The 23,715-nt window shown below is 35.8% G+C and overlaps 1 protein-coding gene across 4 annotated transcripts in view; it reads right to left on the reverse strand.

Moving 5' to 3' along the window:
* Positions 1–23,715, reverse strand: part of LOC145674498 (uncharacterized) — a 102,390-nt gene that overhangs the window by 60,407 nt on the left and 18,268 nt on the right. For 2 of the 4 annotated variants that reach the window (XM_081744643.1, XM_081744644.1), the window contains exon 3: positions 13,819–18,242. The exons of 1 other annotated variant lie outside the window; for it this stretch is intronic. In XM_081744643.1, coding sequence (XP_081600769.1) covers positions 16,424–18,242 — 1,819 coding nt within the window. In that variant the 3' untranslated portion in view covers positions 13,819–16,423. Of the gene's footprint in view, positions 1–13,154; positions 18,243–23,715 lie in introns of those variants that run through there. One more of the 4 variants, XM_081744645.1, reaches the window with a different exon arrangement.

Here is a 23,715-nt window from a genome sequence, read left to right on the forward strand (position 1 = left end):
CTCCCAAGTATATCAAAGATCTTGGAATTTTCTTTGATCAAAATTTAACCTTTAAGCATCATATGGAAACAGTAACGAGCGAGGCTTATAGAAACCTTGGTTTTATCATGAGGCTAGGTAAAGAGGTTCGTAATGATTTAACTTTAATGAAATTGTACTTCACTTACGTTCGGTCAAAGTTAGAATATGCTACTGTTGTGTGGACACCAAATATGCAAAAATACTGTGATATGATTGAGGGAATACAGAAAAAATTCCTAAGACTTCTAACGTACAGGAAAACTGGGCTTTACCCGAAATATGAATCTTACAGAGAGTTACTGGAAAATTATCAACTACCCACTTTATACGAAAGAAGAAGATATAATGATCTAATATTTTTATATAAATTAATACATGATAAGATTGACTATTGAGCTGCGTTCGTTGCTTTGTTTTCAAGTCTCATCAACCAGAACGAGGATAGGAAACACATCTACGTTTTATCAAAGAAAGGCAAGAACAAATATGCTTCGGAAATCTCCTATATGGAGAATAAGCACTCTCCACAATGAAGTAGAAAAAGACTTCAATATTGATATATTTAGCATGTCGGAAAGTGTGTACAAAAGAACAATTAAACAGGCATGTTTTGAAAACGGCACATAAGGAGCTCATATGCTAAAGACAATATGAATGTGTGTTTTTTTTCGAATTGTCTATTTTGTAATGTAACTTTCTTTTAATTATTTGTATATCTCATTGTTTTGTATTAATATGTATTTCGTTGTCAAAGGCAACACAATAATTGGGCCTAGAGCCTGTTGTGTTGTGCTTGAACTAAAATAAAATAAAATAAATAAAATGATCTAGACATTGAAATCCTAGATTATGCAATGTCAGTTGTGTTCGCAGGGGCTTGATGAACAGGCGTATTCTCCTGAAAGAACAGAATTCCTTTCTTTTCATTTTCCGCAGCTTTGAACTTTGAATTTTTCTTTCAGTTTTGTGAGTAATGTAGAGATTCTGGATTACATATCTGATCGTTGCGGAGGTAGTCTATGAGTACGACTCCATACTTATCCCAGAAGAATGTTGCAAAAAGTATCTCAACCTACTTCTGTGTCTTGAACTTCTTGGGGCGATGAAGAAATGAGTGCTACTACTCCATTAACTATAGTTTCGGCTCAGGATCATAGTGGTACAACCATATTTCATCTATGGTTACTATTCGTGAGCAAAATTGATCAGCATCACGGTCAAATTGGAAGAAGACTTCTCTTAATGCCGTTACTCTTTTATTCTCCTGACAGATATTTTGGGAACCCATTATGCCGAGAACTTGCGCATACTCAATCCATTCTGAACTATGCTACCGACGATTTCCAAAGAAATGCCCAGAATCTCTGACACAAGTTTTGGGGAGAAGGTAAAAACTGAGAAATTGGGGTGCAGCCAGACCTCAGACTATAATAAGTATATCGTGAGTTTGCTATACACTTTAAAAACTATATAAATTATAGCTTAAATTATTTTTGTCACTCAAAAACTGGGGTGGCCTACGCCCTCCGGCTCCGGGCTTTATCCACCACTGGCTTTAATGCTGCAGTTTTCAAGAATAATGTCACAAATTTACAACGACTCACCAATGGTAGTCGTCAACCTGGTTCGGCTAATAATATAAGTAGATCTTGAGTGGTAGTATTTGTTTACACATTAAAATATCTTCCGTGATTACATTTACTAGTATTCTCACCTTTTATATTGAAATTACAAAACGATGATACGTTTTAAACAATTTTATTCGTTGATTCTCTTTGAACGAATATGTACATAGACTGTATTGCAATCGTACATGTTTGTTAGGTATCTATCAACAACTACATAGCAACTAATTATTCAATAATGTATATATCTTATATATTTTGAAAACATTCTTCTTTTGTTCTTTTTAAATTAACATTATATTTGGTATAGTGCTTATGTAGAAGCACTTTCTGCCCGATAAATACAAGTAATTATCAATTTATACAAAGTATCTCGTTGTATAAAAATGTCGCCCGACGATGGGACTGAATATAAAAGTTACAAGGGATCTTGGTTTTTATATCTAAGAACCACTGGTCCGTTTATAAGAACAATATTCCATTATGTCCTATACATTTTGATCAACCCTCGTATGTATATATAACATTATTTAGTTTCCTTTACATGAATACATTTATACTAAATCTTTTATTCCGTTAATACTTATTTTTGACAATAAAGTTTCAACACAAATTAATATAATGTAAACAATTTTTGTGTTTAATCAATCATGAATTAAATTATAATCCTTCACATTAATAAGAAAGAATTAAAATCATTGGAAAATTATCGTTGGTTAATGAAAATCAAAGAAAATTAAATTGAATAAAAATCAAAAATTAAACGCAACCTACGTTCGAGCGAACAAAAGGAAGAAAATAAATCTATTTCTACACAAACAGAAGACACCCTTTTATATTTTCTTTCTTAGTCTCCTTCATTCCTATTTATTTGAGCAAGAATGTCAGGCGCGACTAACTTTTTCACTAGACGCATCCATTTTTCTTTTGTATACTGGGTAGGTCTCCAAACCTTCAACTCATCTATATTACGAAGTCCAATTGACGTACCCGTTTTAGCGTTCAACAATTCAAAAACTTTAGGGTTTATTTCCTTAAAACATAAATAAGGACCTGAGAAAATGTCACAAAATTTGTAAATCTTCTTTAGCAACACATTACTTTGTGGATGTTGTTTAACAAAAACTAAGTCATTGACCTTGATCCGATATTTTCCTTCTTGCAAAGACTCTACTTGAGAATTACGTTTCAAAAATTTGTTATGTCTTCGGATTTTTACCATATTCACTAAATTGGAAGAATCTACGATTGTTGAATCTTCTAACTTGACATTAAAATGTCGTTCCACAGGGAAAATCAAATCAGAACCGTTATGTACAATACGAAGCAAAAAACCTGCAACATGAAAGTTTAAGTTCATTGTGAAACTACGCCAACAACATAGGCAACCAACCTAACGTCTTTGTGGCACTGATCACGCCAGGATAACCTTCGGCTTCGTCCCCCTGCACACTTCGTTTGGAGCAAGAAATGCATAGACCACGTGACTACAAATCACAAATTTCTTCCAAGATGGAGTAATAGATTGAGGTTCTTCTCATTTCTCTTCTCATTTTACATCCTCAGTTTTAAAGAGAGAGAAAGAGAAAAGGGTCAACGTGATAAAAACTAAATAAAGAGGAATATGCGAAATATAAAGGAAAAGAAAACGTGCGCATATATTGACAAATGACACATGCACTTCAAAGGAGACCACCTCAAATTTGGTTATGAACCATATATAATAACTGTGAGAATCAGCAAACCACAAAGACATAATTACACACAGTAAGTGTTATATAACACATATTTATTTAAATAAATAAAAATGCTCGCAGAAAGCTGAAAATGTCTTTAAAATCTCAACCATAACTGAAACAAGAGATTACTTCTCTATTGTTTTTCTTCGTAGCATCCATCTACATGGAGAAATGAGAAAGAGAGAACATCTTAAGAGATTCGCACGTATACAATATCGGAAACTGCTAAATGGAAAAAATTACAGTCTTTGGATGGGATTCGAACCCAGAACCATAGTATTAGAAATCCCACACTCTACCGATGTAGCTAGTCTGACAGTAATACCCTGTTCTTCCATCATTACCTATGAAAGATGGAATGGAGTCTGCAGAAAACTACGTCTAACATATCCACGACAGACCGCCTATAACCTATGTCTAATTGGTACTTAAAAAAGCTAGTTCTACACGTGCATAGAAAAGTAAAATCAAATGAGTAGTTAGTACACATCACTTTGTCTGTCTCACTCTATCTCTGACTATAGAAATCGAGGAAGAAGAAAAAAAGTATAGAGGTGAGAACATAGGAAGAACAAGCAAAAATATAAGTTGCAGGAAACTGAATATCAAGGGGAGAGAGAGAGAGACAGAGAGACAGAGAGAAAAATAGAGGAACGGAGCAAATGATTTAATATACATCGGAAAAGAAGGTTCACAACTGTGCTATACATTTAATGTATTGAATACTCTGCAGGCCCGTATCCACGGGGGGGCTAGGGGGGCCGGGACCCCCCTAAACTTTGGCTGGCCCCAATAAAGGTTTCACGATAGGCTTGCAAATGAACTATAATATGGTGGTGAAGTATAATATGATTGGGTCGGGCTGCCCCTAACTTCGGCCGCCCCCCCCTAAATTTTTGGGCTGGCTACGGGCCTGATACTCTATTTCTTCTAAATTGCTTGCTAGATGATAAATATTAATTTGTAAAAACGTAGCAAATGCCCGCGTTGTCTTGTTTTCTTACTGTTTCAGTAATAGTGGAAAACGTGGTTTATGCAACATAATAAATTACTAATTTTCCCACAACAATCATGTAGATGTTGTTGATGATTTTGAGTTTAACGTCCGTTCAGCAGCGAGACTATATGAGACGTGGACCTACTTATTAACGTGGAATCCGAACCATATGAGCTGCTGCCGGGAATCGAAGCAACCATGTACTGTTGGTAAGAAATTTCTAAGCAAAAGAAAAAAACTGATCAGCAAAATACATAAAACGATAGTCCTGCAAACTATTACTTAAAGAGAATTTATTGTAAAATCAATACATCCATGTGGCGGTATATAGTCGTAAAGTGATTAGAAAACTTAATATTAAACTGTCGATCACATTGTTTTACTTATTTGAATTCAATGTCGTATAAATTCGGTTTTAGCTCTAGATTTCAGCGTTCTCACTTCGATTCTTAACTTGTTGGAAATATGCATTAATCGAAATTATTAAAAGTATACGAAATTTAACTAGCTAAAAGAAGAGAATAACATAAAAATCCGGATTAGAGTATTACAATAAACATGTGTATTTTGTTTAGGGTTTGCAAGTCATAGCTTATAGGAATTATAGAAAAAAACGTTCGTTGTGAAAGTACAAGAAAGAAAGCAGAGAATAGACACAAACCTCAGGTGGGTTTGAACACGAGAAGGCGGAGGTAGTAGACTACTCTACTAAACCGCTCCGCTATATCTTAATTCTCTAGTATGTTTTGAAAAATATTGTCTAGAGTATTTGCACTTTATTTGTTTCTGTTTTGTTGTTTGTCATATAATGTATACGAGTGGCGAATAATAGAATAGAACTGTTTTAGACGAGTATGAACAAATTTTCCAGACAAGTTGTAATCTTATATGTATCTAAATTGCACAAATAAATCAGATTAAATCTGTAAAGTGCTTCGGGGGTTTTGATGGAAGTTAACTGTTGCATAGTTACGAGCTTTTGTTTATGCCCACCACTCGATGGAAGTTATGTTCTTGAAAAATAGTAACTGCTACTATATTCTAATGTATTGGATTTAAAAAAAAATGGAAAATATTTTGTTACTAACAGTGAGTGAGTATTTTTGCGTGCAACAACAGTTGATTACAGGCACATCTACTTCTTCTGCGCATGTTTTTCATAATACGACGTCATTATAGCAATATTGTGCATTATCGTATATTCAAAGACGTTTTTAGCACTTTTACTTTTGTGTAAGAATGGCGCAATATGATCATTCTGTACGTGAGAGTGTTATCGCTCTTATTGAACATGCGGGATTGAGTGTTCCTGAAGCAGGTGCTCGATTAGGCGTGCATCGTGCAACAACGTTCAGATGGTGGAAAAAAATATGAGAAAACTGGAAGTCTAACTCGAAAATCTGGAAGTGGTCGGCCACGAGTGTCCTCACCGACACAAGACCAACGATTAGTTGATCAATGCTGTCGACAGCCTTTCATGTGTGCCCGACAACAGCAGCAGTCTACCGCCTTTCCAGGTGATGTAACTACAGTCCGACGGCGACTTCGGGCCGCAGACTTAAGGTCCTTCCGGGCTGCTGTTAAGGAGAGATTGACAGAAGATCACAAAGTCGATAGACTGGCGTTTGCAGAGCTAAATATTACTTGTCACTGGGGCACTGTTGTCTTTACAGATGAGAAAATATTTTCCACTGGAAACTTTGGGCCAACACGTGTGTATCGCCCATCTGGAAGACGGTTTGATCCACAATATATGGCCCGTTCAGCGCGAATGGGTCATGTGACGATTCACTGTTGGGGATGGATATGCGAGACTGCAGGTTGAGGTGGTATCCATCGAATTATAGGCCGACTTAATGGTAAAAAAAATGTTGATCTTCTCGACTTTATGCTCCCTGAAATAAAAGCACATGTTGGCGACGACGTACTCTAATCCGCATTTTTATGTTATTCTCTTCTTTTAGCTAGTTAAATTTCGTATAGTACTTTTATAATTTCGATTAATGCATATTTCCAACAAGTTAAGAATCGAAGTGAGAACGCTGAAATCTAGAGCTAAAACCGAATCTATACGACATTGAATTCAAATAAGTAAAACAATGTGATCGACAGTTTAACATTAAGTTTTCTAATCACTTTACGACTATATACCGCCACATGGATGTATTGATTTTACAATAAATTCTCTTTAAGTAATAGTTTGCAGGACTATCGTTTTATGTATTTTGCTGATCAGTTTTTTTCTTTTGCTTAGAAATTTCTTACCAACAGTACATGGTTGCTTCGATTCCCGGCAGCAGCTCATATGGTTCGGATTCCACGTTAATAAGTAGGTCCACGTCTCATATAGTCTCGCTGCTGAACGGACGTTAAACTCAAAATCATCAACAACATCTACATGATTGTTGTGGGAAAATTAGTAATTTATTATGTTGCATAAACCACGTTTTCCACTATTACTGAAACAGTAAGAAAACAAGACAACGCGGGCATTTGCTACGTTTTTACAAATTAATATTTATCATCTAGCAAGCAATTTAGAAGAAATAGAGTATCAGGCCCGTAGCCAGCCCAAAAATTTAGGGAGGGGGCGGCCGAAGTTAGGGGCAGCCCGACCCAATCATATTATACTTCACCACCATATTATAGTTCATTTGCAAGCCTATCGTGAAACCTTTATTGGGGCCAGCCAAAGTTTAGGGGGGTCCCGGCCCCCCTAGCCCCCCCGTGAATACCGGCCTGCAGAGTATTCAATACATTAAATGTATAGCACAGTTGTGAACCTTCTTTTCCGATGTATATTAAATCATTTGCTCCGTTCCTCTATTTTTCTCTATGTCTCTCTCTCTCTCCCCTTGATATTCAGTTTCCTGCAACTTATATTTTTGCTTGTTCTTCCTATGTTCTCACCTCTATACTTTTTTTCTTCTTCCTCGATTTCTATAGTCAGAGATAGAGTGAGACAGACAAAGTGATGTGTACTAACTACTCATTTGATTTTACTTTTCTATGCACGTGTAGAACTAGCTTTTTTAAGTACCAATTAGACATAGGTTATAGGCGGTCTGTCGTGGATATGTTAGACGTAGTTTTCTGCAGACTCCATTCCATCTTTCATAGGTAATGATGGAAGAACAGGGTATTACTGTCAGACTAGCTACATCGGTAGAGTGTGGGATTTCTAATACTATGGTACTGGGTTCGAATCCCATCCAAAGACTGTAATTTTTTCCATTTAGCAGTTTCCGATATTGTATACGTGCGAATCTCTTAAGATGTTCTCTCTTTCTCATTTCTCCATGTAGATGGATGCTACGAAGAAAAACAATAGAGAAGTAATCTCTTGTTTCAGTTATGGTTGAGATTTTAAAGACATTTTCAGCTTTCTGCGAGCATTTTTATTTATTTAAATAAATATGTGTTATATAACACTTACTGTGTGTAATTATGTCTTTGTGGTTTGCTGATTCTCACAGTTATTATATATGGTTCATAACCAAATTTGAGGTGGTCTCCTTTGAAGTGCATGTGTCATTTGTCAATATATGCGCACGTTTTCTTTTCCTTTATATTTCGCATATTCCTCTTTATTTAGTTTTTATCACGTTGACCCTTTTCTCTTTCTCTCTCTTTAAAACTGAGGATGTAAAATGAGAAGAGAAATGAGAAGAACCTCAATCTATTACTCCATCTTGTGAGAAATTTGTGATTTGTAGTCACGTGGTCTATGCATTTCTTGCTCCAAACGAAGTGTGCAGGGGGACGAAGCCGAAGGTTATCCTGGCGTGATCAGTGCCACAAAGACGTTAGGTTGGTTGCCTATGTTGTTGGCGTAGTTTCACAATGAACTTAAACTTTCATGTTGCAGGTTTTTTGCTTCGTATTGTACATTAGGAACATTATTATATTGACAAGCAATATCATCTAATTTTGGAAGCAGTTTCTGAACGATTTCCTGAGGTATGCCAGGTATAGTCAACGTTTGGTTTCTAAAATCGAGCATGACACGCAATTGAGATAATAAATCTAAACCCATAATTAATTTTTCATTCAGTTCCTTTATTACTAGAATAGGGATTGATATTTCAAAACCTTGAATAGCTATTGTCACACGAGTAATTCCAGCTATTCTCTTTTTATGTTTACCGGTAAAATCAACTATAATAAGATTCTCAGCCTTTTGTAACTTAGGATTCGAATAATTACTAGTAATTGTTTCCCATAGCGAATATGATAATAAAGAGGCGTTTGCTCCTGTGTCAAGTAAAGCTTCAGTGCTTAACCCATTGATTTTGACAGGTATTTTAGCTGTACTGTATGATTTTAAAAATACCAAATTTTCTTCAACATCAAAACCATCATTGACAGTATCATCTTTGGACCAACAACGATTTACTACAGGCATAAATTGGTACTGACATCTATTAACTGCTATTTTCGAATAATTATTTACAGATACGTCATGTAAAAGGTCGTTTTCATCATTAACATGAACATGTAAGTTGGAAGATAAATATTCATAAGAATCAATAGCTGACGGGAGTTTGACGTTATCGCATAAATTTGAAGAAAAATGTTCATGAGAATCTATAGCTGATATGGGTTTAACCCCTACCACATCAGCTGCAATTAGTTTAAATTCATACTCGTGTATGGTTCCAATAAAGTGCATTGTACAGCACAATCATGATTATGTCCCGTATTACTGTTCTGTACAGGAATTGCATCAATATCTGGATTTTGATGCGAAGTGCCATCTCTTAACCCCCGATTACGTCTATCCACGTAGTTTACTGTATTCCTGGAATTTCGCCATGTATTTCGTCTATTTCTGAACCTGTTTTGGGTATATGGTCTTACATAAGGATTGCCACGACTAATTAGGTTAGGCGGATTCCCTACATAGCTTTGTCTATTTTGCTCGTTCTGATTGCTTGAATTTACTCGGTTTAGATTGTGTTCCGTATCGTTCACACTACGGATATTTAGATTCCGAACAGGTACAAAATGATCTGAATTATTTTTACTTTTACCTATTCCTGATTGTTGATTCAGAGCATGGTATTGAGTTTCATAACATTGAACAAGCATTAATAAATGGTTAAAACTCATACACTGTGTAGAAAATAGGATCTGTTGTAACTTAAACGGTAGCAAATTTCGAATTGATGCTATGATTCTAGATTCCGATTGCAATGGATTTACGACTTTTAATTCGTTGTATGTATTTACAACAAACTCGACAACAGATTTGTGCAAACGAGGATTGAAATGTTGGTTTCTAATCGTGGCATCTCTATTTGCAAGCAAAAAGTCATTTTCGTAATTTGCGATTAGCGCTGCTTGGAATTCCTCATACGTACTAACGTGATCTCGTACTGCTTTAAACCATAAAGAACATGGTGGGAGTAATAAATGAGGGATTAGTTTCATATATTGTGATCTATCTATACACATTATATTGCACTCGTCCTGAAATTTTTCTAGGAAAGAAGTAGCATTCTCATTACATTTACCACTGAACTTACTCATAACACGTATTTCACTCATCTTGACGCTTAACTTTACCTTCCTTTTATCATTCCGTGTTCTTGTTGAGCGACAATTCCTACCTATGGCGTGATGTGTAGTTGCACCATCTCTTTTCCGCCCATCTGTACTCCTCGGATGAATTTCTTCCAACATAATGTCCTCATCAGATACGGGTGAAGGCGAAGTCATCTCTTGTGAACAAGGGAATTCTACACGATCATTATCCATGTTGTTGTGGTATGTGTTGTCCTGGATTTGTGGTGTCCTGATTTTCTCTTGTAAGCTAGCTATCAACTGTGTATTCACACGTATCTGGTTGGAGTTATCCATGACCTGAATCTTTTGTTGCTGTACAGAAGATTCTATTACTTCCAAATCCCTTTTTACACCACTGACTTCTTGGATTAGGTGGTTTTGATTATCCTGGCAATCCTCAGATATTCTTTTTAACTTTTCATCAAACTGCGAAGTGATGTCATTCATTGCCTGAATAATAAATTGTTTCGTCTCTTCTGACTTCTGCTCCAATCGCCTGTTGGATTCCTCGGACTTTTGCTCCATCGTCTGCTTTAATTCTTCATATCGTCTGTTGGATTCCTCGGACTTCTGCTCTATCATCTGCTTTAATCCTTTATATTGTCTGTTGGATTCCTGCTTCATGACTTCCATATCGTCTTTTCGGCTTTGTTCTTGCCGCTGTAAGACTAATAAAATTCGGTCTTCTAGTGTCATTCCTGGTGCTGCATTTTGTCCATCGTTATCACTATCACTGGTTTCTTTCTGCATTGCCTCACCGTTCATTTTTCGTGTGATTATTCTACCACTTCTAAGTCTTGTCAAGTTCGTAGTCATTAACCTTATTACAAAAGTAAATTCACCCTTACTTTACTTCGGGATATGAATTTGCAAGGTCCCGGGTGAGGTAAACCAAAATTTTTACAACGACTCACCAATGGTAGTCGTCAACCTGGTTCGGCTAATAATATAAGTAGATCTTGAGTGGTAGTATTTGTTTACACATTAAATATCTTCCGTGATTACATTTACTAGTATTCTCACCTTTTATATTGAAATTACAAAACGATGATACGTTTTAAACAATTTTATTCGTTGATTCTCTTTGAACGAATATGTACATAGACTGTATTGCAATCGTACATGTTTGTTAGGTATCTATCAACAACTACATAGCAACTAATTATTCAATAATGTATATATCTTATATATTTTGAAAACATTATTCTTTTGTTCTTTTTAAATTAACATTATATTTGGTATAGTGCTTATGTAGAAGCACTTTCTGCCCAATAAATACAAGTAATTATCAATTTATACAAAGTATCTCGTTGTAAATTGCATCCATGATTTCGGGAAGAGTCATTGCTCTTAATCATCCTGGATGTAAAGCATAATTTGTTGAGAAATCGCCACGTTTATACTAAGCCACTTACTTGTTCAACACTGTATATAACGGAGGAGTGTCCCGTGGTGTTTCACTGATTTCCTAATTAATTTAGTTCGGTGGCTTTCCTTGGTGGAACAAAAATGTTATAACAGTTAGGATCTGGATGTTTGTGAAATTATCTGTTTGGGCACACATAATCAGTTCACAGGCCTGAGAAACAATAAGAATTTCATTATTAATATGAAAATTTGTATTTGTACATACAGAGATATGTTTTTCCAAACTACGGTTTCATTTTTCTACCTAGTACCTACACTCGTTCTGGATTGGACTACGACATTTTCAGCAGCTCCTCGTAAATTCTCTCTCTCTCTCTCTCTCTCTCTCTCTATATATATATATATATATATATATATATATATATATATATATAGAGAGAGAGAGAGAGAGAGAGAGAGAGATACGTAACATATAGTACTAGACGAAAGTGTTACTTGTAGCATATGCGAAAGTAATTCAATTTAAGTTTAGGCTTCAAAAGTTTCATTGAAAATATTTCATGTGCAGGCGTTACTTATTTGTACTTACAAATTTTACTTGAAATAAGTTTAATTTATAATCATTTAGGTCTAATATAAAAACAGCAACGAAATACACAATGTAATGTAAAATAAGTCAAACGTATTAAATATGTCATTTTTGGTATGGCAAATAGCCACAACTCGAAAATGTATCTGCCCCTCCTTTGCTCCCCTAAGAACTTAAAGCTGGCGTCGTCACTGTTTACTAACAGCCGAAAATCGAAAAAGCTACTTTCTCAAAAATGGTTTTAACAATTTTGTTTATTTTTCATCAATCAATATTTAATTAACAACCCTATATTGCAGTAAGAGATATTTCTCTTAGAAAAGATTACGAGGGGTAGTTTATTCTTGAATGTGAATATTCTCGACGATTTTCTCAGAAAAGAAAATGAAATGAAATCTTTAAGTTTTACGTCCCACGATTTCTCAGAAAAGACACTGGCATTTTGTTCTCACTTCATAAATAAATATTTAACCTGACAACATGGTATGTTAATTGACCTGAAAAATATATGAAGGGAAAGGGGGAAAAAAACAAGGAATATCAGAAAACTGTAATTTCGAGAAAACGACGTTTTAATATTAAAAACCGCGTACAAAATGAATAGGGTTAGTCAAATTTTTTGCCCCTTTCCTAGGATATTTCTACAACTATGCATACATGGTATATACAGTCAAATAGTACAAAGCACCCGTTAAAGCACACACATGGACACTCCTTGTTTTTTCACCTTGCCCTTGTTTATTCTTGGAGTTCAATTTATTCTCAGGAGCTTCTCAAACACGACCTAGTGGATTTTGTTTATATTTCATAAAATATCAAAGAAATAGCCTGAAAGATGTGCATAGACTTCAGGTGGTGATTCGTGAATGGAAAGAAGAAACGTCCTCTTGCAGTTTCTCAAATTCAGCGTAGTTTTTCGAGATACAGGGTTACAACTTGAAATCATAAATCGATTCATGACATTTGGAAATGAATACAAACGTGAGGAGAAGTTTCTGGAGGTGATTCCTGAGATCGAAACGAGACAAAGTCTTGTTGCGGCTCTTTTTAAATTCAGCTTTGTATTCGAGATAAAAGATTGCTAACTTGGAATCAAAAATCGACTCCTGACAATTGGAAGTTAATACAAACATGTGGACAAATTTCGGAAGGTGGTTCCCGAGGTAAGAAACAATTGAAAAAGTTCACTTGTCGTTTTTTGAATTCAGCTTCGTTTTCGGAATACTGGGTTCCTAACTTAAATCGACTTCTGACAATTGGGAATGAACACGTACATGTGAGGAAACTTTGTGAGGTTATTCATGACGTCAAAACTAGATTTTAAAAAAGTCGTTCTCTTTTACAGATTAGTCTTTGGAGTCGATGTTGAATTTCAAGTTGGTAACCCTGTATCTCGAAAACGAAGCTGAATTCGAAAACTGCAAGAGGACTATTTGTCTCCTTTTGATGTCACGAATCACCTCCCGAAGTTTGTGGACATCTTTCAGGGTCATCCTTAATGAAGATTCTTCTCGAAAAGTTAACCATTAACTTTCGGCATTATTTATCTTTTTTAAATAACAAATGCCGTAATTTTAAGGCAAAAAGCTCATTCTGAGAGAATAGATCTTGAAAAATAATTTTAAAACTTAGACTTATGTTTTCGAGACATTCCAGACAACACGAGACATTTTACAAGCTATCTCGTGTCCAAAACATTTGTCTCGTCTTATCTTTGATACCACAAGGCGCGTCTCGTCTCTCTCTCGAGACATGTCTCATCTCGTGCGCATTCCTTAACACTTGGGACAGGATTATCTTTCTACTCAAACCATTGTTTTTATAACGGCTGCATATTTATAATAATTGCCGTCAACATAAGTTACAGTCCTTTCAGTTGAATTAATTGTTTATTATTTTTTTATTATTATTGGAATTAAAATTAAATGGAATTTCTAGTTTAACGTTGCAGGATTATCCACCTACGCTACGGGACAATTTTGATGAATGAAATGGTGAAATGAAGAAAGTGGGAGGAAAATGGAAAATCCCAAGAAAACCCATGCACACGCTATTTGTCCACCTCAAATTTCACTTGGCGCGAAGTGGAATCGAGCCACGGACCCCATGCATCAAAGGTGAATGCTCTACCACTTCTTTTTAATTCCTTCCGAAATTTCGAACCTATATGAAAACGGAGATATTTTCAAAAAAATTCAAAATAAAGAGACGCGTCATTTATTTTGCTCATAGGGGTACATGTAACGTGGTCCAGATAATCATTAATAAATCTCATCTAATTATTATGAGAATATGTAATTTGCTTTCATTTGATTTCCTACGTTTACATTATAAAGTAACATTTTCCGAGTACTAATCCTATTATAAAGATATTATTACAGCGAGAAAGTACCTTTTCTTAAGGTGTCGGAATTGCTGGGAACTCCAGGAAGTCATGTATCATTAAACGCATAAAGATTCCTTCGTTTTTATTTTCCCGCAAAATAACCTAGATATTCAATGATTTGACTTCATCAAATTTATTGAAATGTATCTACTCTTTCGAAATTTAATTTTTGTTAAATATAACTTTAAAATTTTACAATTAAATTAAGTTTAAAAATATTAAAATTATACATTACAGGAAACAATATTTTAAAAGATAGATTTCAAATAATCAGTAAAATCAAATTATTAAAAATCCTGTTCATTTTTAAGAAAATAGAATACACTTCCATAGAAATCAATGGAAGTACGCCCGAAGATAGTGGCGATATTTGTTCCGTTATAGATAGCTGAATAATTTGTATTCTGCACTTTTGTTTGTCTCAAACAATAGAAGTTTTGATATTAAAAGTTATAAATGATGTACAGTTTCTTTCTGTCACCCGTTTGAAAATCTCTGGCGCCATTTGTATCTTACTGAGCTAATACTTAACTGAATATCTGGATAACTCAAGGTAGCAATAACGCCTTTCGAGTTGATTTTCTGTTTGAGTTATGCCGGAACAAATAGAAACAATTCGAGATATAAATATATATATATATACACAATTCCATCTACAAAAGCTATAATGAATTTTTGGTTAATGTTGCTTAACTAAGCAATAAATAAATAAAGTAGTTAAACCCTAATAGATTTATATTTCAATAATAGTATAAGTTAATTCCCCCCTTCCTCACTTCAGTATTCATCTACGTATACCCATACATGCTCTAATTACATAAATTTGCATGGCCTAATTAATATGACATCACCCAAGTCGGAAGGCCTCCTATTCTAGGTGATGTTGGTATCACACCCTAGGTTCTCGTGAACACTAAGCTACACAATCCCAACTAGATATGCAGGATGCAGCGATGTCCAAATAGACTTTCTTTCTTAGTAATTGGATTAAAGTTTAGCGTCCATTTCAAAACCGAGACTATACGAGACATGCATCTACAGTTTAACGTGGGATCCGAACCACAAAAGCTCCAACTGCGTATCGAAGTGGGGTATCCGTAAAAAGAGGTGACCTTACTGATGTGATAATAATTTTCTACCCTTATGCCAATTTACACTTCATGTCCTCGCTGCATATATCTGTGCACCTACCATTTTTCAGGAGGACAGGGAAGAATGGTTTATCATCTCTTCCTTCCCTGAATGGCTAGGAAACCCACCATCTTTTGGCAATAAAGTAGCAGAATATCTGTACTCATATACTGGACACTTTATATACCTAGACCATGATCCCAAAAGTTATGGGCTAACATGCGTTTCTTTCCGAGCAACTCATAAGCAAAATATACAAGGTGAATATCAAAACAAACATGGATATAAAAATTGCTATATTGAAATTCATGTCTAAAAATTATTTTCTCAATAAAGTACCTTTTATTCTGAGTATAGTACATGTTTTCTTCATTCCTTCGCGCTGTTATTGTACGATGAACACTACAAATGAGGAAAACAGAAAGAAAAAAAATTCTTCATCCAGATAATGGTACCTGGTCCAGTCACCTAATCACAAACATTATCGTAATTTTGATTTAGTTCTCTCATCTGCTTTCAAATATCATAAATCTCGTGCTGTACTTATCTATTCGTAAGCAGTTTCCTGATTTTAACTCTAGCAAATATCACAAATTTTCCCTTTTCTCTCTCCGGAACAAAATAACATAAAACCCTTGTACTGTAAGTCTTAATCGTCGTTGGATTGGACCAAATTTCAATATTAAATTTTCACCTGCCAGTACAGGTATGTTAGTTCCAAAGTAAAGTGTAAATTACAGCTGACTTCCACCTTTTTTACAGTGCTTTAGAGCTTTTTTGATACTTTTTAGAACTATACCTTTACATTAGAAAGCAATCAATATGTTAAAGTTACAATAAATTTTGTTATTATCCAGACGAAACACTAAAATTATTTAGTAAATAAACGAATAATACTATCACAGGAGGAAACGACACCGTAAGCACCTATATTGCAAAACTAACCCCCGATTGAACTCTTAATATTCTTTACTCTAAAGTGTAATCCAAGTATGATACCTATTTAAAATTTTCATTTGCAGAAATTTCGGATTTCTCACTTACGTGTATTTGAATATGGTTAACTAGAGATACCTTAGTTGTAAAATTACTTCCACAAGTTTCGCAACTGAATTTCTTCTCCTGTGGAAAGTGTGTAGTCATATGAAGTTTCAAGGATTTTTTGATTAGTGTTTTACAACAGATCTCACAGGAAACTCTAATTTTCTCTCTTTTTGTATGTACTACAGTGATATGCCCTTTCAGTCTAAATGCAGTACAAAATTTTTTTCCACAATATTTACAGATATGAGACCAAGTTTCGCGATCAGTATGAGCTGATAGCATATGTGCTCTCAGACAACTACGAATATTATATGTTTTCCCACATACGTGACAAATGAATGGGTTTTCCTTAAAATGGTGCTGCATGTAATGTTCAGCTATAAGTGATTTAAATTTAAACTTCTTTCCACATTCGTTGCAGGAGAACTCAGGTTTATTAGAATGGATTCCTTTGATATGATTACGTAAATGTGTTCTCTGAGCGAATTTAGCGTCACAGATTTTACAAACAAACGGTTTCAAACCAGCATGTAAATTTAAATGAGTTTTTAGATACGGTTTATTCACGAAACCTTTACCACAAAGATTACAACAGTACTTTTTCCTTTTCTGGGAATGAATGTCTTCATGATATTTCAAACTGCATTCTTTCACAACCTTCCCGCAGGTTTTGCATGAAACATACTTTATTCCAGTGTGTGAGTTCTTCATATGTGAATGTAAAGTACCTTTAGTGGAGAAAACATAATTACATAAGGAACATTTGGCTGTCGCTGTCTTCAAATGCACAAAATTAATATGATCCTTGTAACTTCGTTTCAGTTTAAAAGATAGCGGACAATATGTGCAACTGAATACGTGTAATTCACCGTGTTTACCTTTCATGTGTGTTTTAAGATTAGATTTTTGGGTAAAATTTCTCCCACATTTCTCGCAACTAAATGGTTTATAACCCGTATGTGTTCTATTGTGAAGCTCAAGATCTGTCTTACTTGCGAATGGCTTGTTACAAACTGTGCATGTGAAACTGAACTCGTGTACATGTTTGTGTGTAGAGAGAGACTGCCTAGATTTAAATGATTTTCCGCATTCATCACATGAGAAGGTGCGTTCTTTATGTTGTCGTAAGTGTTTACGAAACAGTAACTTGCCATAGAAAATTTCATTGCATATTGAGCATATTATTGTGTTTTGACGATGCTTTTCTACGTGGAGTTTAAAACTATTTTCCTCCCTAAATCGTCTTTTACAATATGCGCAACAGTACTCTTTTGCACTATGACGCAGTTTGTGTTCCTGTAAATACCATCTTGATACAAAACGTTTTTTACATACTTTACATCTGAATGGTTTTTCTCCAGTGTGCACTCTACTATGAATCTGTAGTTCTGAGTTGGTTGAACATGTCTTCTGACATACATTACACAAGAAGCGAGTAGTATGAGTACGTTTATGATTTTTCAACGATCCATACACCTTGTACGATTTCACACATTGAGTACATTTGTATTTGTATTCTGGGTGTGTTCTCAAGTGGCACATGTAGTCATCCTTGCAAGTAAAAGAGTAGGAGCATATGTCACAACTGAAAACTTTGTTTTTACTTTCAACGGCGGTTGTTCTTGATGAAATTGTCTTCACACTACTGTACTCGACATTGCTAGTATTAATTCTATTCATCTGGTTTTTGATAATATTTTCAGAATCATTCTCCCCATGATACAAGTTATCGTTACTTCTCACGGTTGCTCCATGTTTCAATGAGAAACTGAACCTTTAATGAAAAAAATACCATATATTTTAATTAGAACACGATAGTTACAACTATATATTGGCTAGAACTATATATTAGATTTTTGGGTAAAACTTCTCCCACATTTCTCGCAACTGAATGGTTTTTAACCCGTATGTGTTCTATTGCTAAGCTCAAGCTCTGTCTTACTTGAGAATGGCAACCGTCAATGAAGAATGATTAGAAGAGGAAATGTTAAGTATCAAAATATACTTGAAAACAAAAACTAATGTCACTCTGGATAATAGTAAATGTAGATCAAACTTTAAAAAAATCCATAAACTTTATCAAGATTTAGAATTGAGATCAGCAAATCCTGTCGTAAGTTGATATTAAATTTTAAAACTCATTACTTCAATGATTATGCTTAATAACAGTTCTAGAATCATTCATCAATTTTAATATTGCATCCTCTTTCAGGAAGTCAGTGATTAGGCGATTTAGGGATGTCCTTCTAAACTGAATAATGCAGGCCAAAACATCGAAATTATATATATATATATATATATATATATATATATATATATATATATATATATATATGGTTAGGAAACAGAACTCTTATTCTCGCAAGCAACAAACAAAATGAAACAGGTCATTAAACAATACAATTTCTACTTCTCTAAATTTACGCTGAAGAATAATACCTATGCGATTGCCTGATTGGTTTTTTACAAAATTGTCAAGAGCAAATATTAAAACTCAATTTAAACATCTTTTGTTCGCACCTATGATACATGACACTATTACTATAAAGGTAACCAAGAAAGTTCTCTCTCTTTTTGTGGAGGTCTGTGTTCTCAGACCGTGAGTTGAATGCGAATGGAGATAAGGCGAAGGTCAGTTGTTGGTGTGGGTACATCCAACATACAAACTGGTTATGGCAGTTCAGTTACACTGTGTACTTGCGAAAGGACAGAGTGAACATGGGACCTTCTGACAGCGTCATAAGGGCGTGTATGCTGTACGAGTTTCAACTAGGGTCAATCGCCGCTCCAGCGGGGTGGAAGATATGCCAGTTCTTTTGTGAGTGTGCCATGACTACGCGGACAGTGGAGCCGTGTTTTAACAAGCTTATCGACGGTGACGAAACACTCGAAGACGCATCACGTGCCGGAAGACCAACACATGTACAAAATGAAGATCGTCAGGCAACAATTGAGGCGAAAGGTGGCCAGACATGTGAGGAAATCAAGCTACAATTTAGTGTGAGTGGAGAAACAATTCGGCACCACCTCCAACAACTTGGGAAGCAATACAAGTTGGGTGGATGGGTCCAAACGATTTGGCTCCAGGCCAGAAGGCAACGCGAGCAGATACCTGTGTTTCTTTGTTGTCTTGTCTGAGGAAGGAGCCATTTCTGGGCAAGGTGTTGTCATGTGATGAGAAGTGGGCTCTGTACGAAGCTCCACAGCGCAATCATTGGTTAGCATCCCACGAACCGGTTCCAAAACAGCCGAATCCAACAATGCACCAGAAGGAGCTCCTCCTGTGTGTTTGAACTACTCGCGGCTTCATGCATCGGGAACTGCTACCAGCTGGTCGGAGTATCAATGCAACTGTGTACTGTCAGCAGATCAGCCGTGTTCGAGAAAGAAAAGTCAAAACTCTGGAGCAAGTACTTCTCAATCGCAAAGGTGTCCTGCTGTTACAGGACAACGCTGAGACCCATGTGGCTACGATGAGCCGCGATTCCATTCTACGCCTTGGATAGGAAACACTATTGCATCCGCCATATTCCCCGGGTATTGCACTTTCCGATTGTCACCTGTTTAATTCCTTAGACAATCATCTTAAAGAACGCCAGTTCAAATCCCTAGTAGAGTTGAAAAATGCACTTTATACATTTTTCGCTTCAAGGTCCACCGCGATGGAATCCATGGCCTTCCAGACCGTTGGAAGAAAGTCGTCGATGCTGATGGGGACTACTTTTTGATCTTGCACATACGTCTTAGGTGACATATCGATGTTTGAAGTTAATGGGTGAAAAAGCGAAAGAACTCTTGATTACCTTCATAGTTATAGTCTTACAGTGAGTGTAATCCTCAAAAGGCTTTATCCCTTATGCTTGTAAGAATGAGAGAACTATGAAACAAAGATGGTTGTGCTATTACTGTACAAACCACATACAACTAAAAACTAGCTTGTGGTTAAAAAAGAACAGCTTCGTAGTAATGGTGGGGATTTGTTATGTACGAACAGTACTACCAGTAGGAATCCAATGCGAATATTAGGTTATCAAATCATCACTCTAACTAGGTACATTTGCGAAGTGTCCCAACGAGATTCGTGTAAAATTGATTCAAATACGAATAACTTTGCATTTGAAACAATTTTTACACGAATCCCGGGAAGACACTTCGCGAATGTACCTAGTAAGAAGCCGAATTTAGTGATATCATATAAGCTATCAAAGTCTACTGCAAAACAGGAAACCGTCGAACACGAACTCGTTTTAGCAAACTATTTCCATTTGAGTGAAAATAAATAAGTACTTAGTAATAATAATATGATGTTCATTTCCCATCATTTATCACTGTCCTAGTTTTTCTATCTCAAGTTACGGTGCCTTTCTTCACAGCATAAAGAACTGTCACAAGAAGTCTGCCACATCAATCTATCTCTAACACGTCGTTTCCTAAACAAAAGTTCCAGCATTTGAGTGTTGACTACACTTTCGATTTGTCTAACACCTGGTGCTATTTGTAAAGCTTAAGTAAAGCAAGTGAGCATGTAACAGGTGGTGAATTTCGATTGTATGTTGAGTTGATTTTGAGTTTAACGTACCTTTCAGCAGCGAGGCTATATGAGACGAGACCTACAGATTAACGTGGAATCTAAACCACATGAGCTCCCGCCGGGAATCGAATCTAGGTGTCTCACGCAAAAACGTGTACGTTAACCCCTCAGCAGCGGGGGAGCACCTTTATCGATTACATGTATTTACTGTAGGCTATTTAAGAGAGAAAAAATGGAAATCCATTTATAGCGCTTTCTGTTTCTTCTTTTTTTATTTTAGAGCGCACCAGGCTTAATTCGGTAATTTACCTCCGAAATCAATCTGATTTTGCTTCATTTGACTCATACAACGGAAAGGATTCCAAGTTTTATTTGGGTTTATTCTTGAATATATTAAAGTTATTTAATATTTCTTATATTGGTAAGTTCACTTATCAAATGCAAAAGCCTTGATCTCAAAAGGTGATGAGAAAATTGCCGTAGAAATTCTACTGAAAGCATAAAATTAAAATTTGCGCTAGTTCGCTTGTGAGCTCCCAGTAGCTAATAAATGCCTCCGTGACATAGTGGTCAACGTAACCAATTTGAAATTTACAGATCAGTGTTCGAACACAGGTCGTGCATATTCCTTACTTTTATTTCTAGTATCCAACTGCCATCATTGTTAAACATTTTACCTGTTTGAAAAGAGCTGCATGTTGCTCTTAATGCAATAAATACAAAATAGGCATAAGTAGGCACTAACTCTTTCTGCAATGCGTCGCAGGTTTAATCCCACACCAAGAAATCCTTACTTTTTGCATCAATAAACTCAAATTGATCCTAATCATTTATAATTTTATGTATCACGAAAGTGTATACAAAATACAATGAATGAAAAAGAGAGAAAAATCTTGACAAAAAGAACATTTTATAGATACTTCCCATGAAAAATCTTCAAATCAGCATTCATCAACTATTATGTAAAAATTCATGTTAAGAACAGCCTCAAAATTTGGAACAACCTATATCCCGCTTTTTGAAAGCATAGAGAACCCAGGGTTTAGTGTATTTGGAGTAAACATAGTTGGTCGTATCGGAATGAAATCTTTTACATGATGAATATTCGATCGTTATGTTTCAATTTATAATTGTCACTATTAATGATTCTTATATATCTTGCACTTTTAGCATGATAAGTTTGCATTGCCGATAAAAAGATTTTATCCCACATCTTGTTTTTTGCATCCTCATTTATGTGCATCCCCGCCTCCTCCCGCCGCAGATGTGCCCAATGAACGCATCAATTGTTGACATATTTCCTTGATTCGGTTAGATAGCATATTCGTTTTCAGTGTCACCTAGCATAAGTTGGTTTTGTTCTTGCTCAGTCGGATTTGTGCCATACATCCGGATGAATGTTTATACCCGTAAGAGGAAGTCCTCGTAAAGTAAATCTGCACCCCTGACTGCAACTTCTACCATAGGAAACAATTTTTAAGGCAGTACGAGTGAGTATCGTGACGAAATAATTGCAGATAATATGATAGCACGTAATCAATTCTACGGCACATGAGTTTGCACGCACATTACCTACCTGTCCTCAGTTATTTGGGGACGTGAAAGGCTAATAATAGTCCAGAACATCTTAGGCAATCCTTTAAAGCAAGAAAAGTAGCTTGTTTTAAAATTCTTAACGTTCCTAAGCTGACGAACCTCAAAAAATACTATTTTGTTTCCTAGAGGCCACGAAACGTGTAAATTCGTTGAATCTCGGATCAGACGATGAACCGGATTTTCTATGTATTATTTTGACTTTCCATCCTTCATGAGAACAATATTTACATCATGCAGTTAGATTAGTAACTATCAAATGGAGCACTATTTAGCATAAGAAATACTAATATAAAACTGGAGAAAGTTAACTGTGTATTATTACAATAATAATTCATACTTTCAGTCCATAAGAAGTGTTTGATAATCTCCTTCTATTTTCTAGCAATATTTTATGAAAATTTAAGTTAACTAACTAATTCTACAGGCTCCGAAACGCGGAGGTTCATTCCTCATTCACGAAAGGTTTCTATGGATTTTTTTCTCAGGCAACTGGACCCAGTCTCTACTTTGTATTCGTATTTCTGCGAGATTCTTAATATTGTCCTCCCATCTGCGGCTAGGTATCCCTAATGGTCGTTTTCCGATCGGATTTCCAACTGAAATTTTGAAAGCGTTCCTACTTGCTTTCTTTGTAGCTACATGACATGGCCAGCTGAGTCTCCTAGACTTAATGACCCAAACAAAATTTAGTAGAAGATATAAATTAAGCAGTTTCTCGTTATGAAGTTTCCGCCATTACTCTTCTCGCCTGTTTTGGGTCCGACTGTTAGGCTCAGGATATTATTTTCAGATTCTTTATATGTGTGTTCTCCTTTAAAGTACGAGACCATTTTTCGAAAGCACACGGCACGAAAGGCATAATTATCGATTTACGTATTTTAAACTTCAAGCCGTTGGACAAAATTCGAAAATACAAAAGGGTTAGGGGGAGGCGCGGTGGCTCAGTGGAAGAGCGTTCACCTCCGGTGCTTGGGGTCCCTGGTTCGATCCCAGCTCGCGCCGTGTGGACTTTGTGGTGGACAAACTCCGTGTGCGTGGGTTTTCTCGGGGTTCTCCCTCCAGCCCCCGCCAAGTGAACTTTGTGGTGGACAAACACCGTGCTCGTGGGTTTTCTCGGGGT

Source organism: Thermobia domestica, chromosome 17 (assembly GCF_964235325.1).
Source record: "Thermobia domestica chromosome 17, izTheDome1.hap1.1, whole genome shotgun sequence".
Lineage (NCBI taxonomy): Eukaryota > Metazoa > Arthropoda > Insecta > Zygentoma > Lepismatidae > Thermobia > Thermobia domestica.